At 37.8% G+C, this 24,013-nt stretch overlaps 1 protein-coding gene across 1 annotated transcript in view; it reads left to right on the top strand.

Annotated features, from left to right (window-relative positions):
- Positions 1-929: 929 nt before the first annotated feature.
- Positions 930-24,013, top strand: part of ATG7 (autophagy related 7) — a gene marked incomplete at its 5' end in the record, with an annotated part of 90,581 nt that continues 67,497 nt past the window's right edge. Inside the window, 15 exons of the mRNA XM_084269401.1 lie at positions 930-1,107; positions 1,334-1,388; positions 2,644-2,761; positions 4,193-4,270; positions 4,804-4,920; positions 5,954-6,103; positions 8,245-8,333; positions 8,871-8,992; positions 10,004-10,094; positions 11,534-11,678; positions 12,050-12,208; positions 15,465-15,659; positions 19,642-19,845; positions 20,093-20,208; positions 20,928-21,003. Of these exons, the coding sequence (XP_084125527.1) occupies positions 930-1,107; positions 1,334-1,388; positions 2,644-2,761; positions 4,193-4,270; positions 4,804-4,920; positions 5,954-6,103; positions 8,245-8,333; positions 8,871-8,992; positions 10,004-10,094; positions 11,534-11,678; positions 12,050-12,208; positions 15,465-15,659; positions 19,642-19,845; positions 20,093-20,208; positions 20,928-21,003 (1,893 nt within the window). The remainder of the gene's footprint in view (positions 1,108-1,333; positions 1,389-2,643; positions 2,762-4,192; positions 4,271-4,803; positions 4,921-5,953; positions 6,104-8,244; positions 8,334-8,870; positions 8,993-10,003; positions 10,095-11,533; positions 11,679-12,049; positions 12,209-15,464; positions 15,660-19,641; positions 19,846-20,092; positions 20,209-20,927; positions 21,004-24,013) is intronic.

The following is a 24,013-nucleotide window of genomic DNA, read 5'->3' as shown; positions in this document are numbered from 1 at the left end:
AAGAAATTAAAACCACCTCTTGTTGCCTCCCCTCTGCTCCAAAATAGCATTAAAGAAAAGCATGTAAGACATTTCACAAATGCCTTCATAGCACAATAAACTTGGAACTGTTTGATTCAATCCAGGCCTCCAGTTAAGCAGACTAGATTTAGGTTGATGTCAGATAACGTAGCTATGCTAGGACCTTTATTTTGACTTTTCTTTATGTAGAATCCTATCAAACACTGTTTCATGTGTAAAGGTATGCAGGGTCTATAACAAAAGGCAATCATTTGGTGTTGTGTGAATTAAAACAGTTATTTCAAACACAGTTAATCGAAGGAATAATTTCATAAGTGAATTCACATGGTTGATTTGATAAGCTTTGTGAACCAAACCTAAACTGATAGCTGTTGATCACCCTTCTGGACCTAAAAACCAGTGGTTACTAGCTTTGTAGGTGAGTGTGTTATGATAAATAGTATATGCGCCTATCTCTGAGAGGAGTTTTAAAACTAATATTTTAAAATCTTATTTTTACTATGTAACAAATCTTTGTTTTGCAACTTTCATGTTTATCTTAGCTAGATAGTCAAAGGTAGAATGGATGTGTAGAAGATCGACCTTCCTCCCCCACATGTGTATTTGAATACACTGTGTCATGGACTGTGTTTCTGCAACTTGTGCCATAATATGTGTAGGTGGGGACAGGAGTGAGGCATATGAACAGTAAGTAAAGGAGATTCTTGAGTGCAACATTTTTTGAGTTTTCAAGAAAATAAACAGAAGGAGCCAAATCACCTCATGGTGAAGTGAATGCTGCTGCTAATTTGAATAAGGTGACTGTTATGCCTAGTTGAAGTAGAGCTTTGAGTAGTCATGAGTAATCTGTTTAATTGAGTATGTACTTACCAGGTGTATCTGTTTCACAGTGATCATTAACTAAAGTCATGGCAACTGCCAGTAATGAGGTGCACCATCCTGTAGATCCTGGAATCTCAAAGCTGCAGTTTGCTCCCTTCAGTAGCGCCTTGGATGCAGGATTCTGGCATGAACTAACCCAGAAGAAACTCAATGAGTACCGATTGGATGAGACCCCTAAAGTTATCAAAGGATACTACTACAATGGTAGGTAGAAACTGAACTTCTTAGTTAATAGTTTGGGTTCCTCCTTTTATTCCTCTCAGTATTTGTGTAACACGTTTTAGGTGTTTTGCTGAAAGATTAGAAAACATGGACAGGTGAGCTGTGAATTCTGGTGTCTGTGGGTAATTTGTAATTTAGATTAACAAAAGAAGGCAAATTAATCTATGTATTGCAGTTTAAAAGAAGCATGTTGCTGCTTTTTGTCCAGGTGATCCTTTGGGTTTGCCAGCTCGCTTGACTTTGGAGTTTAGTGCCTTTGATATGTAAGTACAAATGTGGTTTACCTTAATTTGTATGCAAAGACACTTTCCTTGCGTAAAAACAACACTTTGTTGCATAATATTAATTGAACAAATTCCACGTGACAATAAATACACATTTTCATGAACTTTATAACAGTAGAGAGACTGCTTTGAGTCACAAATGTTAGCTCCCTGTGTCTGAAGTAGTATATTCACCTGAAGCTGTTAAGTTTGACTGACTCACTGTTTGCATGTATGTTTATACAAAATACCATTTCTTCCCATTTCTTTGGCCCTTCTGTGTAAGGGAGGATGTTCCACTAACCTGACTTCGGGTCAAGTTTTTCCTTAGATTTTTATTCACTTTAAGATATCAAACCAGTTTTTACAGTCCCTAGTTGTTACATTGTAATATCTTCCAAAGTATTTAACCTGTATGACTGCAATTTCTGTACTTTTCCCTTTACCCTCAAAGGGACAGGCAGCACACACAGCAAAAAATGAAACAGAAAATGTTTTTTCCATACGCTTTTAATTTCCAGCAAATGCCTGTTAGCATAACTAACATGGGAACAGGTATCTTCATGTTTAATGTCTTTTCTGTTTTAAATCAGTGGATTGTAGAGTTGTAAATCTCAGACCTGACTTCCTCTGACTTGCTTGGTGAAAATTTTAGCAGCCTGATGAGGCTTTTTGAGATAATTTTATTACATATAATTCCACTGATTTTTACACAAGAACTTTTAGGTACAGCACCAAAAGTATATGCAGCTAAGTGCAGTTGGAAGAGAGCTGTGGTATTGGGAACAAAAATAGCAGATTGGGGAAAAAATGGATGGCACCAAAATATTGATCTCTCAAATGTTATGAGAAAAATAAATGTGTGAAAAGTTTGTTTATGCAGTTCCTAAATATTCCTTCAACTATTGTAACTTTTTGTGCTTTGAGTAGTCAGATTAGATGGACAACTTATGGTTGAATAGATGCTGAATATTTTCGGTCTGTGATGGAATGCGACTTGGCCAGACATAATGCAGGTGCCTGATGGTTTTTTTTGAAGTCATAATGTCGATGTATATTTGCACAGGTTCTTACACCAATCCATCTTCAGTAAAGCACTATTGTAAAAACGCCTTCATTAGAACTGTTAACTTTTTTTACTGTGTCTTGTCATTTGACAATTTCAGGGCAACCTTACACCATAGGATAACTAAGGTTTCTGATGATGTTAAAGACATTGGTATCCAATTCTCAGAAGTTTCTTTCTTTTATTCAGGAACGCTTCCATTCCAGGGCGTTGCTGTCCTGCTTTTGGAACCTTGTATAATACCAACACTTTTGAGACTTTCAAGTCCTGTGATAAGAAATCGCTTCTGGAAAAAGAAGCGAATGAGGTAAGATTGAAAATAACATCAACTGTTAGAATGAAAGGTTTTGAAATATCTAGTGAAGTGCTTGATAGTCTCTGCCCCAAATACTGGGGATACTGTCCATAGTCACCCATATATTGGCCTTGGGATTTGTCTTACACTGGAAGGAATAACAGAATAGAATGTCTCGGTTGTGAGGGACCTACAATAATCATCTGTTGCGACTGCCTGATCACTTCAAGGCTGATCAAAAGTTAAAACTATTAAGAGCATTGTTCAAAGCCTTCTTAAACACTGACAGGTTTGATCTTTGCTTTTTACTGTTCTTTTGCAAGAGACTAGAAAGTAGCTAATTATACCTGGAAGATTTAATTCAGCATTCTAGGCTGCATTTTAAGCTTGACAGTGGTACTGGAGCTGTCAGTGCCTTGAGTTCTGTAAACAACTTTAAAAATTTTTTTCTTGATACCGGGAAGCCAGCGAGTGCCTGGTTTAACCTTTAGATTCTTGCAATACATCTGTGTGACAGTGATGGGGAAGTTCCAGAACAGGTAGAAGACTGCAATAAAGCAAGAAAAAAGTGGGTGTCAAAGGAATGGTCTAGTCTACTTGCACTGTGCCTAGCTAAATGAAAGGTCACAGCCTGGGGAAAAGTGGAAATCAAACTAAGGCAGTTTTTTTCTTTTTGAGAAATTTCACTTTAAACCAGTCCTTGATTCCATTAATTAGATGGACTTGTCTGCGTGCTGGTCTTGAGTAGCCAAGTTTTCATGCATATCTCCAGTCAAAGCTATGGATATTTTGTGTTCTATGCCTTGTGCTTCCCTGCCAGTGGTAGGTATGATGCCTGGGAATGTCAGAATGTTTCTTTGCTCTTATATTATTTGATCTTTGTCATAACAAGAAGAAAAAAAAAAGAAAAAGAATATAGAAAAATAGAGGAATTCCTCATACAGGTGTTAGCTTCTTTTCTCACCAAAATGCAGTGTACTGTCTTGCTGGTCTCCACTTTTTTGGTGACATTTCCTAGTATGTTGCTCACATTTCTAGTACATATTGATCCTGTGAATGAGAAAGGTAAGAGTGCTGTACATGCATGAAGGTCACAGTATGGCTAGTGTTAATAGCTCATATACATAAGAGACTGTTGTTGCTGATGTTTGTTTCATTTGGTGGTCCCTACCTGGTCCATAAACTAATTAATGTTCATCTTGTTCCCCAGCTTCCATATTTTTTGGGTTAGATACTGCTTATCTTACCTGTAGAATCCTCTTAGCCTAGATTATGGAATGGATGATATCAGACAGGAAAAGACCAAAGTGGAGTACTGGGAGTGTTAATTTTGGTGTTTTTAAGCTAACTGGAAGAATTAAAAGATTCCTGCAGCTGTTCTCATGCTACCCTGGTATTTTGTTTCTCTCCTCTTTCTCCTCTTGTCCTCACAATCAATGACAGATATGGGAATCAATAAAATCTGGAGCTGCTCTTGAGAACCCTATGCTCTTGAACAGGTTCCTGCTGTTGACATTTGCAGTGAGTAATGATAATATCTCTGGTACTTAGATTATTGTAGTGGAAGTGATGAAGTAATTCCTTTTTAGGAAAAATATTTAATATTAGCATATTGATGTATCATCATTCATTAAAAAGTCTAATAAGCCATTTTCATTTACAGATAAAAAATAATTTACAATGTATTCTTTAAAAATGATGGTGCTGTCTCTATTTCTACAAATGTGTAATATTGTCTGATGGCCTCATAGAAGTGAGTAAAAGTGAAGTAACTGTTTCATTTTTAAGAAATGGAGTATTTTAATAAAAAATGACCCATCTAAAAAACCCTGAAGTATTATACAGACATTGTCTGTTTAAATCTTAACTAGAAACATAACAGAGAAGGGAAGTCTTCTAGTATTTTATTATTTTCTAAAATGATGACACAATGCCTTATGAGATAGAGAGCTATTGCTAGTATGGTTAATATCATCAATCATGTTTAGTATTCCAAACCGTAATTCACTTTGATATATGTTTATTATCTAATTTTGTCAATTTTTTTTTTCTAGGATTTAAAAAAGTATCATTTTTATTACTGGTTTTGCTACCCTGCTCTCTGCTTCCCTGATGGAATACATATAATTCAGAAACCTGTGTGTCTCGGTGACAGATTCCCGTTAAATCAGGTATTTAAATTACTACCTGTTATGAAGTCCGTAGCACTAAGCAGATCTGTAGGCTGTAAATTGTAACATTTTTGTTTGCACATGCTGAATTTATTTGAAAATGCAGTTTCTTAAAATCTGCACTTATTTCCAAGTCAGTTTTTCTTTTACCTCTTTTCTTTTTTTCTTATTGTTGTATAAAATCACTCAGCTTGACATTACTTGACCTTTATTACTTTAGATGCAGATATGAACAATTATTGAAGAAGTGGTTATGGTTTTTAATTTTATATAAAGCTTATTGAATACACAGCTATGGTTTTGAAACTCATATTTTAAAGAAACCTTTTTTAAAGTGGGCATCCCCTGGGAGAGCTAAATCATTAGCAAATACAAACTTTTAAATAAAATGCACGATTGGACAAGCAAAAGAACTGGATAGGGACGATAGTTTTTAGGAGAAAACTTTACAGTACTTTGTAGGCAGCTTGCCCACATGCCTTTTTGCTTTGACAAAAGTTAATACAGAACCTTGGATGGGTTTTTTAATGGTGTAATAATCAATGTAAAGCAGTTTGTTTGTTTTTTTCCAGTGAAAAATGCCTAGTTCCCTTCTTTGAAGACCCTCATTAATTCTGTAGTAATAGATAGTATAAAAATACCTGTCATGATCCAAACACAGAATTTGGATAAAGGTTGAAAATACATTTAACAAAATATATATTGAATGGGACTCTGTTTTGCTAATAACAGAGGGACAGATTTATTTTCTTATAAAGCTGCTGTGACTGTCAGAATGAGATTTTTATCTTAGTTTAATACCTATTGGTGGATCAGTTTGTGGCAATGATAGAAATGTCCCTGTTTAAAATTTGCCTTGACAAATGCTGTTTTAGCAACTGAATTTTTGATACCCCTTATTGTGGTTGCAGTGGGTTTTAAAACTTCCAAGTATGCTCTGTTCTAAGATTATTTCAGTAAGCTGGCATTCCCAGATGCGAAAACACTCACTGTGGTACTGGTAAAATGGTTACAGATGTCTTTTTGCTTGTAGATTCAAGCACTTCAGAAAGCATATGATGAACTTTGCCAGGAAGAGGGTGTTACAGCCTTGCCTTATTTTTTAATCAAGTATCATGACAATTCTGTCGAGATATCTCTGCTGAAAAAGTGGGATGGTTTCTTCCAGGGCCAAAGTGGAAAGGTAATCACCATTTTAAGTCTCTTTATAGCCTACAAATGTTTTAATTGACAAGTGGTTTGAAAATGTCTGTAACACTGAGCTGGGAACAGTAGTTAACTGACGAACAGCCTGGGTAAATAGCTGAAGACCATCTATTTTTGTGTTGGGTGGCTCACAACCCCAGGTACATCAGATTAATGGTCAGCTTGGAAACTAAGTTCTTCATGTTCCGATTCCCTCATTATCAAAGCAAAAATGACATAAATCTGTGAGTTAGCATAAAGTTTTCAAACTACTCCACCTGCAATGCAGAATATTTGTTTATTGTTTGTGTACTAAAAAATGGTACTTGGATCCTTTTTGTTGGTTGTGGTGACTGTAATCAGAGTTAGGGGAGTTTTCAGCTTGGTTTTCAACTTTCAGTGTGTGTTGTGCCGCATGTGCCTGTTAAAGTGAGAGCCTTGTCTAAAAACTGATGGGAATCTGTGTGTGAAGAATGTTCAAGGTAAATGCATTTTGAAAGGCAGGCAGGCTGTGCACCTGAACAGATTGGGCTATTCTTGTTAAATGCAGAGATCATGCATGTCTTCTGAGCATAAAGTGAGTCCTGTCCATTGCTTTCAGATAGGGAAGAATTCTAATAATGCATGAAGTGCATCCCATCACAGCAAGAGTTGACTGGCTTGGTTTACTTATATTTTTGTCCGTTGAATTCAGTGTTGGATCATGTTGCTCAGCTGCTGAACTTGGCTGGTCCTTTCTGGATGTATTTTTGATGAACTTCAAGCTTTTTTTATCTTGCGTGTCACTGAAGTGTTAGGGAAAAAACTGAGTTATGGTGAAGAGCTAAGAAGTGCAAAACCCACTTTTTTATTAGGAGATCTTGTTTTTCTAAAAGTAATTTAGTTCTGTTTTTATAGTACTTGATCTTCAGGGGCTTTTTGCCTTTTCAAATGAGTTTTTTTGAAATGAAGACCTTGGTCTGCAGTCGTCCTTTGTAAAATAGGAAAGCTGAGGTTTTAAATGGTAGTGTAACTACAATAACGGGTCACAGATAGGAGACTACATGCTTAGGTAGGGATGTTCTCCATAGGAGATGAATCCATACCTGGAATATATTTCTTCATTAACATTCACTTTGTTGGGAAGCGCCAAAGTTTTAGAGCTGTTGGATAAGATTTATTACATCAGTGGTGCCTGTAGAGTTTACGAGAGCTGAGTAAACGTGCCCCTCTGGAAGAAGAAGAATATGTTTCTGCTGTTCCTGAGTTCATTTCCTGCTAGTTTGTGAAATTGAATCAGTTTACTAAGGTGTTTTATGCCCAAGTCAGCAGTTGCAAAGAAGCAGCAGTGTATGGCTGGGAGGAGGGATGGGGAGTGGGTTCCTGTTTCTGATGTCTTTGTGCACTATATTGGCTCATCTGCATTTCAGACTGTTCCTGGGGACTCCTCACTGATGTGGTAGAGTTGAGACCAGGTGCTCTTAAACCCATCTATAGGCAAAGGTGGAGGAGAGAAAGGGTCTGTAGGTGTGAGAGACACTGATGTTGGTAGTGATGGCTGAGTTCAGATTTTTCAGCATGTCTAAAGGTAGGCAGCAGGAGCTTTCTGATCTCTGGATGTGTTTTTCTGCACTGACTGTGAATGAAGTTCATAGTTTAGATGCCTCAGTTACGTGCATGGTATTGCTTGCTTGAACATGAGACCAAATGTCCAGTTCCTTCACATACTGTCGTGAAGGATGGTTTTACAAGTGATTTTTATGATATTTTTCCTTTGACTTGATGTCTCACTGTCCTGCCCACTTTCACTTCTTGATCATCTTAAAATCAATACAGAATTTTGTTTGGAGAGCAAAACTTCAGTTGTTAGCCTTCTCCCATAACGATGTGTTTAAAGAGGGTAAGGATCATGCTGCACATGCTGTACTGAAAAGTGAAGGCTCATAAGGAGACTAAACTGAGCAAATCTGAAATCCATGGCAAACACTGGACTGAAATCTAGAGTTGTGACCGTATATTAAACACGTGTAAATAAATAAAACCTGTGTGTAGGCCTTCTCTGGCCAGAAGTTTTACAGTAAGAATGCCAGACAACTTTTACAGTGAACTGATTATCAGTGTGGACAGATGACTTCTAACTTAAAGCAATTATATTTGCAGGTGACAGTTGGAGTTTATGATCCATGTAATTTATCCCAGTACCCAGGATGGCCACTGAGAAATTTCCTGATCCTGGCAGCTCACAAATGGTATCTATTTTATTCTTTCCCACAGTGATTATTTATTATTGATATGAAGTTAGGCACTTTACATCTCAGGTGGGTGATGGGAGTAACTGCTCACTCTTGACGTGACTTGCATATTATTCTGGTTTTTAGTTCTATCAGTCACAAGTCCCTGTTATTCCTAATCCTCTCAAGCATGCATGTACCTGGAAATATATGCTTTGGACCTTGCCAGTGCCCTCTAGTTTTTACAAATCTTGTTTGAAGTATTCTATGATTTTATGTAATTAATTAGTGCCAAGTAGTAGTAGACCTGAGTTTTGAAAATTGAATACTGTTAGGTTTTCTTGTAGTGTACTATCTTGGACTTCTTGTTAGTCAGAATTTGTGAAGACAGGACAGAGTTTTAAACTCTGGTATTTGAAAAAAAAAATCAAACTATTATATAACATAGTTTGTGTTTATCTTTTTAATTATAAAATATAATTATATAATACATATATAAAATATAATTTTAATTACATAGAATATAATCTATATTTATCTTTTTTCCATTGGCAGGGGCAGCACTCTCCAGTCAGTTGAAGTGCTCTGCTTCAGAGACAGAACCATGCAAGGGGTGAGAGACATAACACACAGCATTATCTTTGAAATAAAACTTCCAGAAAGAGCCCTTGGCCCAGGTAATCTGTATTTAAAAAAAAAAAATCCATTTTTTTCACCTTTAATCACGGTGAAGATGGAAAAAATAAATTAATACTATGAAATCATTGCTTTTGCCAAATTACTTCAGATGGATTTTAAATCATTTGAATTTCTGTTAAATATCCATAAAGGAAATGGTTTCATCTTCAGAAAAGGAGGAGGAGAGCGTATTCTTTTTTTTATCTCCCCTTCTTAAATCATGTTTCTAATAAAAAAATAGCCCTCCTGGTGTCATGAAATTAAAAAACCTAGGCAATTGGCAATTTGTCTCTTTTTTTTTCTTGTTAAATTTGTAAGCAGTCTCTCAGCTTGGAAAAAACAATATATGATAGAGAATGTGTGTGATGCAAACTTTCTATTTCTGAAATGGTAGAAGCCTGATACAGAGTGGATTCTTTTCCTCAATCCCATAGTGAGGTAGATGTATTTAAAGCAGTAAACCTGTAACTTCAAGAACATAAATTTGACTTAATTTCTGTAGACAGGACAGCATCACCAAATTTCCTTACCTCATTCAAGAAGTTCTGAATGCTTTACATGTCATGTTTGTGAATTGTTTAATTCTTATATAATTAGGATACAGTTGTTTGCTGAGTACAAATGGGGTCTGGGGGAATGAAGAGATGATTGAACTTGGCAAAATTGACTGTGTTGTGAATTATGAATTTGCTGGGTTCTGAACATAGTCTGACAAGCAGCTGTGATGAGGAATGATGCCGTCTCTGCCCTAGGTTTGAAGCAAGCTGAACAGGCAAAAGCAGCACATTGGACACCCAGGAGTAAAGCAGTACTCCAAGAAGCATTGCTTTCAGCTGATACAAAACAAGTATAACAGTGTAAACTAGGTTGTTAAGATACAGATTACATATTAGGTTTAGACTTTGGGTGTTTTCCTACAAGGTTAAATCTAACAGTTTCCTTTTCTTATCCTGTGATATTAAGGCTTTCATTATTCCTGTTTTGGTTTTTTTTTGTAATATATCTAACAGATTGTCCAAAAGCTGTTGGATGGGAGAAAAACCAGAAGGGAGGCATGGGTCCAAGGATGGTGAATCTCAGTGAATGCATGGATCCAAAAAGGTTTGTTTATTAACTTTCTAGTTTCAGTGGTTTCCTTTACTTGGTCTTTAAGCTATAGTAAGTTGAAGTATGAAATGCCAGAACTCTCTTTCCCTGTTAGGTTAAGAATGTACAGTAACACCTGCACTGTATGTACTTTGGGCAGTCCAGCTGGAGGTAAGGACATTAACAGAGCAGAGTGGACTGCATGCAGCAGAGGCATTTGCAGTTTTTGGCTGTAGCTTAAAATTTCAAATGCATTACATTTTAAACAGAGTGGAATGTAGGTCATAGTGTTACAGGCCTGTGGTTTTCATTGAATTCTATAACCCACAGATGGTTAAATGTAATGAAACTAAGCATGGAGAAAAGTTCAGCCTGTCTTAGGGTGTGACAGAAAAGAGCTCAGGAAACATGCACTTAGTAATTTTCATCATTTTGCATATATGTATGGGCAATGGGTTGAAAACAGTCTAGTTACATTAGAAAGTTAATCTTCAGCTCATCTATTTTCATGGCCTACATGTGTGTTCTTGGGTTTGCAACACTGCAGGAGTGTGTTGAGTGTGTTCCCTATGAAGCTGAGCCCTTTTTGTCTTGCAATTGTGGCAATTCAGAATATGTTCATAAACATTAGAGAAAGTTCATCTGAGGGCTAGTAATTCTTGAAGTGTAACTTGACCTTCTTACTTGTATGCATGCTAACTTCTGTTAATTTCCTTAGAGACTTGGTAAAATGCCAACCTTGGCAATTATGATCTTAAATCCTTGTTTGACAAAAAATATTTATGGGATACTGCAAAAAATCAGCTTTATGATATATAAGGGAATGAAATTTAGGCATCTGAGAACTGATTTGAAGACAAAGGCAAAAGAATTTTAAGGAGTCGTATAAGAGTGAGTAAAGGAATAGACGTTACTGTTTATGTGAAGCAATATACTCCTTTGGGAAGCGGAAGGAGGAGAGTGAAGGGCATAGCTGTGCTGTAGATAGATATTTTTTTCTTTTTTCTTCTGACATTTTCCTCTGTTGGGTATTGCTCTGTAGATGACTTGGGATGGCCTGACTTGATGAGGGTCTTAACACCCTGTCTTATGATCAATACGAAAATCTGACAATAGGTTGAGCATGGATTTCCCACCTCATTTTCCTTCTAAAACTTCCACAGAGAACTGACTCCATTTCATAGAGGGCAAGTGTAATATTTCTTGTTGAGGACAAATGTCATTGGATTCAGGAAACCAATAATTTTTCCAAATCACCTTGCCATGCATTATTAGGTGGAATTATGCTTGGGGGGGGGACTTGATTTTTCATGTTAACTGTGTGTTGGATTACTAAATTCTTTCTCTCCTTAAAATATAAATAAATAGGACTTCTTGAGTTGAAATAAAAATAATTGTTTTGTTGAAGAAGCACAAGAACACTGAGAAGTGTGTTGTTTTATTTCATGGTATAGGTTAGCAGAATCGTCAGTGGATCTTAATTTGAAACTGATGTGCTGGCGGTTGGTGCCTACTCTAGATTTGGAAAAAATTGTGTCTGCCAAGTGTCTGCTGCTAGGAGCTGGTACACTGGGTTGTAGTGTTGCAAGGACCTTGATGGTAAGTCCTGAGTTAATCTTAAAAGTAATCTGCTGCTTCTCATAACTTATTTTTTTTTGAGCTGCTGCCATGGCATGTAAGAGAATAGTTGTGTTCATCTGTATTAATCTACAAGTAATATGTATTAGTTGATGTTATAAATTGCAGGTAAACAGTAAGATCTGTAGCCAATGGAAAGGCTTGAAGTTCTGCTAGAAGAATACCTGGTAGCAAGAGAATGTTAGCACAACAGTAATTTGGCTTGAATTTACATAAAAAAAATTGAACAAGGATTTCTGGGACAAGTTATCAGTCGAATATAACCAAACTCAACAGTGAAGAACTTGAAGTAACTGTGCCGATGATTACTTTCAAATTACACTTTTGTTTAGGGTTGGGGAGTCAGGAAGATAACGTTTGTGGACAATGCAAAGATCTCCTACTCCAACCCAGTGCGACAGCCACTGTATGAGTTTGAAGACTGTCTTAGTGGTGGGAAGCCCAAGGCACTCGCAGCAGCAGACAGGCTGCAGAAAATCTTCCCAGGAGTGGTAAGATCAGTATTTGAAATGTGTTAGTATCTTCCTTGGAAAGAACCAGTGACTAAGTAACTACTTCAACTTCTAGTAATTAAGCATTATTGAGAGTGGGGGAAACACTGCGCAGGTGTTACAGTGAAAAATCTGTGTTTTACTTCACCTCCCTAGCTGTTAAATTTTGAGATAATAAATATTTGTAATAATTAACTGTTGTTAAGGATCATGTGAAACATCTTGTAGCTCATGAAGAATTTTTACTTTTCAGACTGAAAGTTGATTTTTCTGTTGGTTTTGCCCGGAAGAACTCAACAGCAGCAAGTATTGATTAGAAACTGGCTCTGCGTAGAAGTGTGCAGAGTACTAAGATGATGTTAGAAAGCCTCCTTGTCTGCTTATGTTCTCTTCAACAGCTAAGCATGAATCAGATCCAGAAAAGGGAAGTACTTGATAGCAGCCTTGAGAAGATACCAGAGTGCTCCTCTTCTGGCGAGTCAGGTGGCAACAACTTACTATCAGAATGAAGTAGTTGAAAGGGAACAATGAGATTTTTCTAGGGTGTTTTAGAAGCTTTATGATGGAAGGCCTGCCAATGGCACCCTTTATTCTCTGATTGCAGGGTTGGATATCACATGAACGTTATCCAGGGCACGTGTTCAAATGCACCTACTTATTAATGCTGAAAAAACAACATTGAAAAACGACCAACCAAGTTAGAAATCTTTGCAGTTCTTAGTTTCATCTGTCATTTGGGAGAATAATTTATATAGTTTATAAATTCAGAATAGACATATGCCCAGCTTGCTCTATCATAAACAAAATTGGTTTATACTTAATCTGGGATGTAATTGAAGTCACTCAGCTATTCATAGTTTCTGCTTTGGAACTGAGATTCGCTCAGAATTGGTACCAGAGCTCGGCTGGTGGTCTCTTAACTGCTTAACCTGGAGAGAAACTCCCAGTAATAGGAGGGAACCAATAGCAATGCTTCAGTGAGCCTGTATCAGTAAGTGTGAGCACATGTGGTATACCCAGGAAAAAACAGTTTTCCTGTTTGGTAATAGCATATAGGATGTACAGCCTGCACTGCCTGCCAGATGCCTGAGATGTTCTGTCGGCCACTGTCGGATCAGTACGTTACTCCCATCAGTGTTGTGCCTTCACTCTTGTTTCTCTGTGCCAGTCACATACTGATCAGCCTTCAACGGGACTCAAAGCTACTTTGATAGCTCTGTGGCACAAATGAGGACAAAGCAGTTGCACAGATCCTCTACCCTTATGATAGAATGTTTCTAAGATACTTGCCAGACAAACTCATTTCTGCAGTGGAATTTGTGGAGAAGAGGTATCGTGTTTGAGCCTCAGTAAATATACTGAGAAACAACATGCTGACATTAACAAGAATTAGAGCTTAACAGTAAAAGCTGTGGTTCAAACAGTTAATATCATGCTGACAGCATGTGAGAGTGCTGAGCTTTCTGCTGCAGGCCAAGGACACAGAGTTGCAAGTCTTTAGCACAGGTGAAGTCCTGGTGCTTTTGAACAATTTGGATATGGAAGCTACTGTAGCTGGAGATTTTTGTAACCTAGCTGATTTTTGGTAGGCTTTTCAAAGTAGAGTTGCATGTGTTACTGCAGACCAGACTGGTGTTTGTTACCAAAACCCGTATTTATCAGTCTAAATGTCTTTAAATAAAAAGATTAGTTATCCAGGATTTTGAGCCTGCTGGTTTCTGTCATGCTGAAGGAGCAGCCAAAGCTGTCTCTTGCTGTTAGAAACCCAGAGTCTCCTTTCAGGCCCATGGGAATCCAAGCAGTAACACTGATTCTGAAGTAACTTCCGAAAACTCGATTCTACTTTTCTGTGCAATTCACTTGCAGTCCAAATTACATTCTTTGTTTCAGTAATTGTGCAGTTGGTGATGGTGATGCAGAACCCAAGCTGTCCTCAGTGGGGCGCAGTGGAGCTTCCCTGCTGACAGCCTACGAGATCATTGCTGGCTCTACATTTTTGCCCTGGGAGGTGGCAGGGAGTTGAGGAGGTAGAAGGCAGAAAAAAGAACAAAGGTGCTTCTGTTGGTATGGTTAATGCAGATATTACCCAACTTGCTGTATGTGTCTGTTTCTTTTCATCTTCAGGGATATTTCTGACGTATAGTATGTACCCTGTGCTCTTCTGGGTATTTGACTCACCTGGGGATTTGAGTTGTGCATAGAGTTGGGTCTATACAAAAGCACATTCCTTTCCTCTCTTACCATGTAATTTTATGTTAGATCCACCTAGCTTTTAAATTCTGGCTTCTGAATTGTTAGTTGCTTACAGCAAAGGGACAAGCAAGGAGACTTTGGCAAGGCCTATGCTTCTGTAACATATATGAAGGTTCCATTATTCTCTTAGAGCAGATGGCTGGCAGATTGTGTTAATGTATTTCCAAACGAGTGAGTTAATTGTTTGCATTGTATATGCATTGTGTATATGCTTATTTGGCTCTTCAGCCATTTTCTGCTCAATATGCCTCACCCAAATACGGAGTTGGAAGAGGCATATGTTTCTGCAATAAAAACAGGCTCATTCAGCATCTGCGTAGTGCAAGTGTCCAGTCATCCAAGTGCTGGAGTAACAAGTCTCAGAAGTGATTTTCTTTATATCAAGTTCACATATGGCTGGTTGAACATGAAAATCATTAGAGACTATTGTTCTTCTTGTAAAGAATTGAAAACAGAGGAGAATGTGTGGTACTTTGCATCTGTCTTACTGTAATCAAGCCAATATTCAGTATCAGAAATGTAAACTACAACCCTTAAACATTGTGTGTGAAGTGGCTGTATCTTACATGCTTAAACAGTGTGATCATAATCATATGGAAGATCCTTCTGCTTGCTTTTGTGGTGTTGTCTGTTACCTCTGGGATTAGGAGCAGTTCAGCTGCTTGTAGCAATTTGCAGACCTGAGAGACTGGGCTTGTTAGTTCAGGCACCGTGTTTACCTGTACATGGTTGGTCTGCTCTCCTGACCCAAACTAGGTGGTTTGGATTGAGCTGTGCAGCTCTGCATAAGTACAGCAGCTGAGATTGCTATTGCCTCAGAAACTTTAGCACTGTGCTGCAGTGCACAGCACTGATATACAGAGGGATGTAAAGAATAAAGCTGCCGTTCTGCCAGACAGTAAATGAATTTGTAATCTACAGTTTTGTATTGAACTTCATAATAATTCTGTTCAGTTACAAGGGTATGATTTTCACATGTTGCTTTCCATCTGTCTCCACGTAGAGTTCAGAAGGCTATAACATGAGCATCCCTATGCCAGGCCACCCAGTGAATTTTTCTGAAGTAACGATGGCACAGGCTCGGAAGGATGTGGCTAAACTCGAAGAGCTCATTGATGCTCATGATGTTGTTTTCCTGCTAATGGACACTAGAGAGAGTCGATGGCTTCCTGCTGTCATTGCAGCCAGCAAGAGGAAGGTATTGTACCATACCTTACTACTATCCTTGTCTCTGTACTTCAGCTCCTGCACATCAGCCAGCTATGTATACCTGGAGGAACTTTATGGGAGATTGAAATTAAGAAGTATGCCAGCGCGTTTTTTGGTCAAAAGTGAACTTTGGGGTTTTCTCATTTGCCTTATTGGAAGTGTACTGTTGTGCTGATCCAATGCATCCAACCTATCTGCTTCTGGTTTTTACTTAGGTTGTGTTGAATGCTTCAGCTATTTCTGTAGCCTAAAAGTAATATCTTTATAGTGCAGACAAAGAAAATTGGGAAGGGCTGCAGTACATAAAACTAAGATTATGAATTCTTACATTAAAAACCCCAACAACAAACAAAGCAGAATCTGAAGCTTTATAGATTGTCCTTTGGATAGGAGACTGTATGCATGAATTCTTACATAGTCAAAATCTTAAAACATCCGTTGTGGTCTGTATACAGCTCTGGCCAGGTGAATCACAATGAGAAATAAAACATGAACAGAATTTTCCCATGAGAGTCACACAAGCATATAGGGAGAAAATTTAGAGAAATTGAGATTTTTTTTTTTTCCTCTTCCACAAATCTTACTAAGGATTAGATGTGGATAGTAGAGTCTTTACTTTTGGGTGACTTCTGTTCATGACTTCTCCCATGAAAGAACATTCGGTATTGCTCTGGATTCTGGATGGAGCATTGTTCTGCAAATCAGTGCAATGTTGAAAATACGCTTTTGCTGAAGGATCCAGCTAAATTATCCTGAACACTCACTTCCCGTGCATATACAACATAGACTTCAGTCAACAATCTATCTTCATATTTCTTAATGAATTTAAGAATTGAGCAGCTTCATATTTGCTCAGTTAATATAGTATCAGAAAACGCACATACTAAGATTTTAACCTGTCAGCTTAGCCACAGTGCACATCCTGTGTATTTTGTAGCATAAATATGATGTCCGTGGTAATTTATTCAGTTGTGAACTTAAAACAAGAGAGTAAAAGAAAACAGGCATGTGACACAGCTGAGTCAATGTTGTTATTCGATCTTTGGCATTTGTATTTCCTGACTTCTGTGATTCTTTCAGCTATGACAACTCTAGTTTCCTCAAACTCATTATTTGTTTCTGGTTTCTTTTGTTTCTGCCTATATTTATTTCCGAAGAACTGGACGGTAGAAAGGAGAGAGAGGATGCGGATTTGTAGTATTTACAAACTAGTTTTGTCTTGTGAATTCCAAGATGTTCCCTTTTCTGCTGAATTTTATGTTTATTTGAGCTTTAAATAAGTTCCAGTATACCTACCTGCTTTGCAAGCAGTTTTTTTTCCAGGTCAAAAGCTCTTCAGTTTGAAACACTTGTGTTTTTTAAGACAAAGTCTTATATTATTTTCTTTTCTTTCATTCTTTCTTTACCTTATATAGGTTATATTATATAGATCCTGAGCAGTAGGGTTGTGTGTTCAAATGACCTTCTCATTGCCAGTAACTACACTGTCGGTGCAAAGATCAGTGTGTCCCTTTGGTGTGGACTTCACTGAAGTAAAACTTCAGGTGTAACTGTGTGTAACTTGCTATCTTCATCAGTTCCTGCTTAATCTTGCTGTCTTTTCTGTAGTTTGTACCTGTGGTCTTTCAGCAATCATGTATCAGCACAGAAAGGACATTTAAAAAGTGAGTTTGCAAAGCTGGGTGTTGAAACTGGAAAGTGCCAACCTACTGTTTGTATGCATGGTGTTTGGGGGCTGTAAACAGTATGTGCAGTTTTATATGCAACCCCCTGCCTGGTTCAGTCAGTGTAAGGATTGTTTTAATGATTGCTGAATCTTTCCTCCCCAAATGTGCATAACTGACAGTCCACCACTACATTTGCCTTAGAAGTCTGTACTTTGAGCACAAATGTTGTCATTTTTTGGTGACACTTCTCTGATACTCAGTGGCTTAGCGTGTCTGCAGCAGTTACTTGATTTCCTAAGATCACTTTGATGTGAGGACATGGAAATAAATCACTGTCACAGCCCGGAAATCTCAAGGTGTCCAAACTGAAGTGCTCAGCATCTGCTTTTCAGTGGTCAGGTTGACAAACATTTAAGGAGAGCTGTACTTAGAGTGTGGATTTGTTTGACAGCTGCAAACCTGAAGTAGTGCTGCAGCTTGGATCCCAGGGTCTCAAAACAGGCACACAGAAAATAGAGAACATAGTGATAATCTGTGCAAAATTCTCTCTAAGGAGTAGATGTAAGAGTTGCTTTCCCCATGTAATCATTTGGTCGCCTTGATGAGCTTTGATCTTCCATCAGTCCTTTCTTCTGAAACAAGGATCTTAGGCAAACAGAGCTCAAATGTTAAATCGCTGCGTCAGCTGTTAAATCCCCTTCCTGCTGAGCACTGGAACTTTTAAAATCTTGCTTAGGTTTTTTGTTGTTGTGTTGTTTGGGGTTTTTTGGTTTTTTTTGTTTTAAAGACATGCCAAAAGATACACTTTTCCATAGTCTCTTTATCAAAACCAGATGATGTTTTCTAGGTTTTTGTTTAAGGGTCAGTTAGATTCAAATAGTTGCTGAACAGTAAACTATAGAGAATGTGTGTTAAACTGAATCATGTCTGTTAATATCCATGGGCAATGTTCCTCATATTTTGAAAACGGAATACCTTCTTCCATTTTTTACAGCTAGAGGTAGTGAGCAGATGCACAGTCTTGAATTTCTGCTATAGATCTGGCTGTGCTACCACAGACTGGACAGCATGGTGCTGCTTTAGGACTGAGGAAAGACTAAACTACAACGAAGCTGAAAGCAAATATCCAGAAGTTATATGAAGTACCAGGAATGACAAAACTCACAGGTTATTAGTAAAGATGGCTAATTCTTGACAGCTTCCCACAAAGTCCTCCTTTTAAATAATACCTGGCCATAAGAATGACAACTGAACAAACTCATGTACTAGAATTTCTCTCTGAAATGGCTGCATGTGAGGCTGAACAGTATCTTCCTTTACGTTTTACTGGCTATAGTCAGTATCGTGTAATTCTTTTTGCTACATCTAAATCATTGCCTGCAATTTCAGTAAAATCTGCTAGTTTATAGTATAATGTTATGATATTTTGGTCACAATGTATATAGCTTCAGATAACTCTAAGCAGTTGTCACAAACTGAAGGGGAAAGGGGAAAATGATCACAGTGTAGTTGTGTCCCACAGCTGTATGTGCTCCCCATGTGACTAAACAGATGCATATGAAGACCATAAGTAATCATTAATTGCTTTCCTCACTAAGCAGAATTTTTTTTGGATAACAGTCTTGCATTTCATTACTTGGCCACAGAGGAGTGTTTAATGAGTTATATTTCAGACCGCAGCGAGCTGAGAAGACTATGTATAGAATTTTGTATGACATGAAAACTTGTTATTGATAGCCACTGTTGTACTTAAATGGCACTTGGAATATTTTAACACTTCGAGACTATGAATATACAGAATATGCAACAAACCTGAAAATAAATTCTGAGCTGGAACCCAAATTCATTTTTCCAATCAAGATGATGATCATTGTATGTCTGTTGGGCCAAATTTGGATATATGGATGTTAATTCATAGCAGCGCATAGCAGCTTCAGTAACTTTAGTGAGACACTCAGTGTTAGTTGGTGTGAACCTAGCTTCATGTGTTATTCATTTGGGAGTTATTTGTATCAGATTTCCCTGAAAGAAAGAAAAAGGTAATGGCTTGTTGATTTCTGGAACAGACATTTGTTTTTTTTCTGACTGCTTGACAACTGGAATTTTTACACCTATCAGAAAACCTCCTGTTTATGGCCAGGGTGCTAGATATGCAGTTAATAGTTTGTTCACCCATCTACATGTGGGTTTTGGATTTAGCTTTTTTTTTTTTTTAAATCTACAGTGAATAAAAACTTGAGGGCTTCTTCTCCCCTCCCCTTTTGGCACACTTAAAATCTGTTGTTCTCTCTTTATTGTTCACAGTTGGTCATCAATGCTGCACTGGGATTTGACACATTTGTTGTTATGAGACACGGACTAAAGAAACCAAAACAGCAAGAATCTGGTGATTCATGTTTCAGCAATGCCTCTGGTTCTTCTGATCTTTTGGGATCATCACTCTTTTCAAATATCCCTGGCTATAAACTGGGTTGCTACTTCTGCAATGATGTTGTGGCACCAGGGGATGTGAGTAGAACCGGATTGAAATGATTGCGGTGTATCTGTCTTGCTGTGACTTGAATTTTTATTTCCTTTAAATGGTGTTTTATAAAGGAACTTGGTTTATGTTGATGTACAGAGGATTAGGAAATAGATCTTTATTTGGAAGATAATAAAAATTAATTGCACAGAACTAAAGATGTTTAGTGTAGTGGGGCAGCTACTTACTTTGGAGTTACTTATTGCTTCCGTGTAGAATTGTCTGTCTTTGTAGTCCACCAGGGATCGGACATTGGATCAGCAGTGCACAGTCAGTCGACCTGGATTAGCCATGATAGCTGGAGCTCTGGCAGTGGAATTGATGGTTTCTGTCCTACAGCATCCAGAAGGGTGAGTCATTTCTGAGGCAACGATTGGTGTTCAAAAGGTGTTCTCTAAGAAATAAGATTAATTTAATAATCTTTTGGGAGAAGGAGGAGGAAGTAGACATTAAATAGGACAATTTTGTAAGGTGAAATGTTTCTTGTAAATTAACATATCGGTCATATCTACTATATTAGTGTAATTTAACAGGGTTTGAGAGAACTAATTCTTGAATTTTTATCTTGGAAATTGGGGGTTTTCACTCTTTGTGAGTTCAAAAGTAGAAAAGTATTGAGAAAAAAAGAAAGTGTTCCTGTTAGTGGATCTTGACATTCCTTTGTTCAGGAGAGTGTAATGAGGAGCTACCATAACTAATTTTGTCACCTTGAAGGGCTTTAAGATAAGCTAAATATTGCAGAGTCTTAATTAAAATTAACCGAGTTTGCAGAAGTTACTCTGAAGTTCTGTAATCTGAAATTTATGCTTGTTTTCTGTCTTTAAAATCTGTGGAAGAAAAAGTGAGTTAGGAGTTGGACATAAGTATGTTACAAGCCTGAGACTGATTCTGAAAAGGGGTTTTTTGTATTCCCATGCTGAATCTTAGTTACAATGAAACAGATTTTCCAGATAGGTTCCTTTCCAGATTCTGAACTGTAAGCTGTAACAAAATGTCTTGAAGCTTACTGGAAATTTTGACTGTTCAGTATGTTGTCTTGTTCTAATTTTCCTACTTGGATTTTTGGCAGTGGTTATGCTGTGGCCAGCAGTAGTGATGACAGAATGAATGAACCACCTACTTCTCTTGGACTTGTTCCCCATCAGGTAAATAATTTGTGAGTAGATGCTTTTCTTCAAAAGCTGGGAACTGATTTAAGGCCAGGATTGCAGGTTGAACAAAAACATAGTCTATACTGATTCCCTTTCCCTAAAAGACTGCCTGTCTGTGTTTATTTAAAAATAAATATTTAAAAAACCCCAGTAATCCTTCACACAGGCCAAGGTAGTTGGGTTCCTGGTTTTGTGTCTGACCTGCTTGTGGACATGCAATTCCTGTGCATTGCAGGAATTTAGCAGGAATTTGTTTGGAGCACACAGTATGTGAGCAGGGCAACCTCTGACTTTCTGTTCCCCATCAGAACTGACAACATGAGCATCTCAAAGTTAGTTTTGTTCACTTTTTAAATCTCATCTGAGTTTGAAAAGACATTAAAATCCAACCAACTCACAATTATTATAGTTCTCCAAACTACTAATGTATTTCTGGTGCGATGCAGCAGTCTTCATTCTTCTGCTGAGCCCAAACTCCAGTCACTAATGCACGAGGATACCATTTTTCAGACTGCTGGATTGACTTCTCTTTAATTGATACAGCCCTTCAAAACACAGCCTGCTGATCCTGTCCTTCTAATACTAGAAGGCTGGAAAAGGCTTTTAAGATCAAGTCCAACTGTCAAGCATTGTTAAGTTCACCACTAAACTGTCCCACATCTACATGTGGTTTTAATACTTCTGCTTCACTGGGCAGCCCGTTCAAGTGCTTGACAACCCTTTCAGGGACAAAATTTTTCCTAATATCCAAACTAAACCTCTCCTCATGCAACTGGAGACCATTTACTCTTGCTGTATTGCTTGTTATTCGGGAGAAAAGACACACCCACCTGGTTAAAACCTCCCTGGGTAACAAGTGTTCTGTGCCTGTTTATGTTGCTGATCTAAGTGATTGTTTGGATACTTCTGTTGTATAAAACAATCATTTATTTGTTTAAGTGGTATTTTTAGATTCTATTGGTATTATTTCTTTTTGGCAGTAAAAATGAATCTTGATTAGAGAAAAAGGTAAAGCTAATAGTGTGTTCTCTTTGCAGCATCCAGGTAAGCATGGGGTCTGGTCAATATAAACCTAATTGTGTTTATAATTTTATGTAGTAGCTAGTGCTTAAACATGGGTCACTTCAAGCCTTGGGGGCCCCAGTGTCTCCCTGGGTGTTCTCTCTGCAGTAATTTCAGAGTGCAGTTCTGTCCTGGGAGTCTCTCTCCCACACACCCCCCAGCTTGTTACTGTGGTCAGAGTCAGTGGCCAGATTAGCAGGGAATACCCAATTCTCTGTTGCCGTGTTCAGGTACCCTCAGTACGTGTCTTTTGTCCTTGCTGGCACTCAGTGTACTCCTCTGGAAGGTTCTGGCAGTTTCCAGCTTTGGCACTGTTTGCCAAGCTTGTAGCAAGGACTGACAGTTTGTTTATGGTCAGGGTCCTTTAGTAAACAAGTTTACTTGTTATCCCACAGGGCTGTCTGCAGTTTGAATGCTAATGCTGTTGTTAGCCAGGCCCAGGCTAGGCCAGCTGCTGCAGTGTATCTGAAGATTTCTTTCCCCTCTCTTATAAATAGGAAGAAAAAGCCAAGCCTAAATCTTCATCATTTGATGATCCAGATGCTTCCTTGTGATTTATCTGAATGTTTCCTGTGATCATATAGGATGATAATATGAAAGATATTTTACTGGTACTAGGTCATATTGTTTATAAAGATAGCTTCAGTAACTTTGATGGGGGAATCTTTCTAAGTCTTATACCTTTGCAGTGACTCTCTTTCAAAGTAGTGACTCTGCTCCAGACCTCCGGAAAACAGATTTGTAACTTGAACTTTCCCTTAACATCTAAAAAGGGATAGTGATGAAGTGTTGTGTTTTGTGGGGTTTTTTTGCCAACTAAAAGTTAGAAATACTATGTTATGTAGTAATATTTTTTACTATTTTTCCAAGAAAACTTTCTAAAGTTCACTGTTTCTACCTGTGTCCTGCTGATGAAATAGGACTGACTGGACAGTTAGCAATCTCATTTGTTTTATACCCCTATATGATTTTACTTGCATTATTGTTCTGGTTATGCCTTTGAGGAGATACAAACCATGTTCAATATGGATTTTAAATGGAAAACTTTTCATGCAATTATGATTTCTGGCAACCCTGTATTGGTTTTCACATTTATGTTTAGTGACTGTCGTGAATATCTTCTGGTTTAGACATTCCAAAACAAATGTAACTTTAGCTTTTCAAATACTGTGGCATCCAATCCTTTCACAAACTGCTGCTTTCGCTTAGCAGTCACCCACCTCATCAATTCAGCGAGTGAGATATTTTCTTCAGGGGTCTAGAATTAACTGTTATTACTTTGCAGTGTGGTTTATTTTGTGGTGGTCTTTGCTCAGTGGGAATGCAGCAGTCCTCTTAATAAAGAAGTTATTCCTTTATAGATAAGAAATGCTGCACATTTATAGTCTTTATCTCTCATCAGTGAACTGAATTTACTTCCAGAAGGTGTCAGAGCTCCTAGGATAACTGACATACAAAGCAATGTGGTAGCAGAAAGGCTTGATTTGTTGTTTCCTTTCTTTCTTGTATGTGGGCTTTGTTTAAAAATGACTGTATTTTAGTGTTCTAACATTATGTGTGTCTTGGTGTTTCTGCAGAAATACCTTAGAGCTAGTGCCATTTAAATTGATGGTGGCTTCTGAGGTTTATGGAACTTCAACTGCATTAAGTGTGTGGAGTGCATATTGGCAGTATGTTCCATAATAGACCTCAATATTAATTAAGGTGGTATTATTTCTATTGCAGGACTGAAGTTCTGGTTTTAGTGATGTCTTTTCATTGTAGCAGACCTGTAAAAGCACAAAACAAAAAAAGATCATCAATGCTCCTAAGAGTTCTTAGTCTAAATGATTAAACCTTCCCCCAAAGTGCTTTCAGTGCTATCTATGTTACCAGAAACAGTGGACTTGAGTTCTCAAATTACATGTCCCTAGTATATCACAATAATAAGGTGGCTTAGGAA

The sequence above is a fragment of the Gallinula chloropus genome (genome assembly GCF_964237585.1).
Source record: "Gallinula chloropus genome assembly, chromosome: 12".
NCBI classification, from domain to species: Eukaryota; Metazoa; Chordata; class Aves; order Gruiformes; family Rallidae; genus Gallinula; species Gallinula chloropus.
Note: the sequence above shows the minus strand (reverse complement) of the source record. Positions and strands in the feature narration are given on the sequence as shown.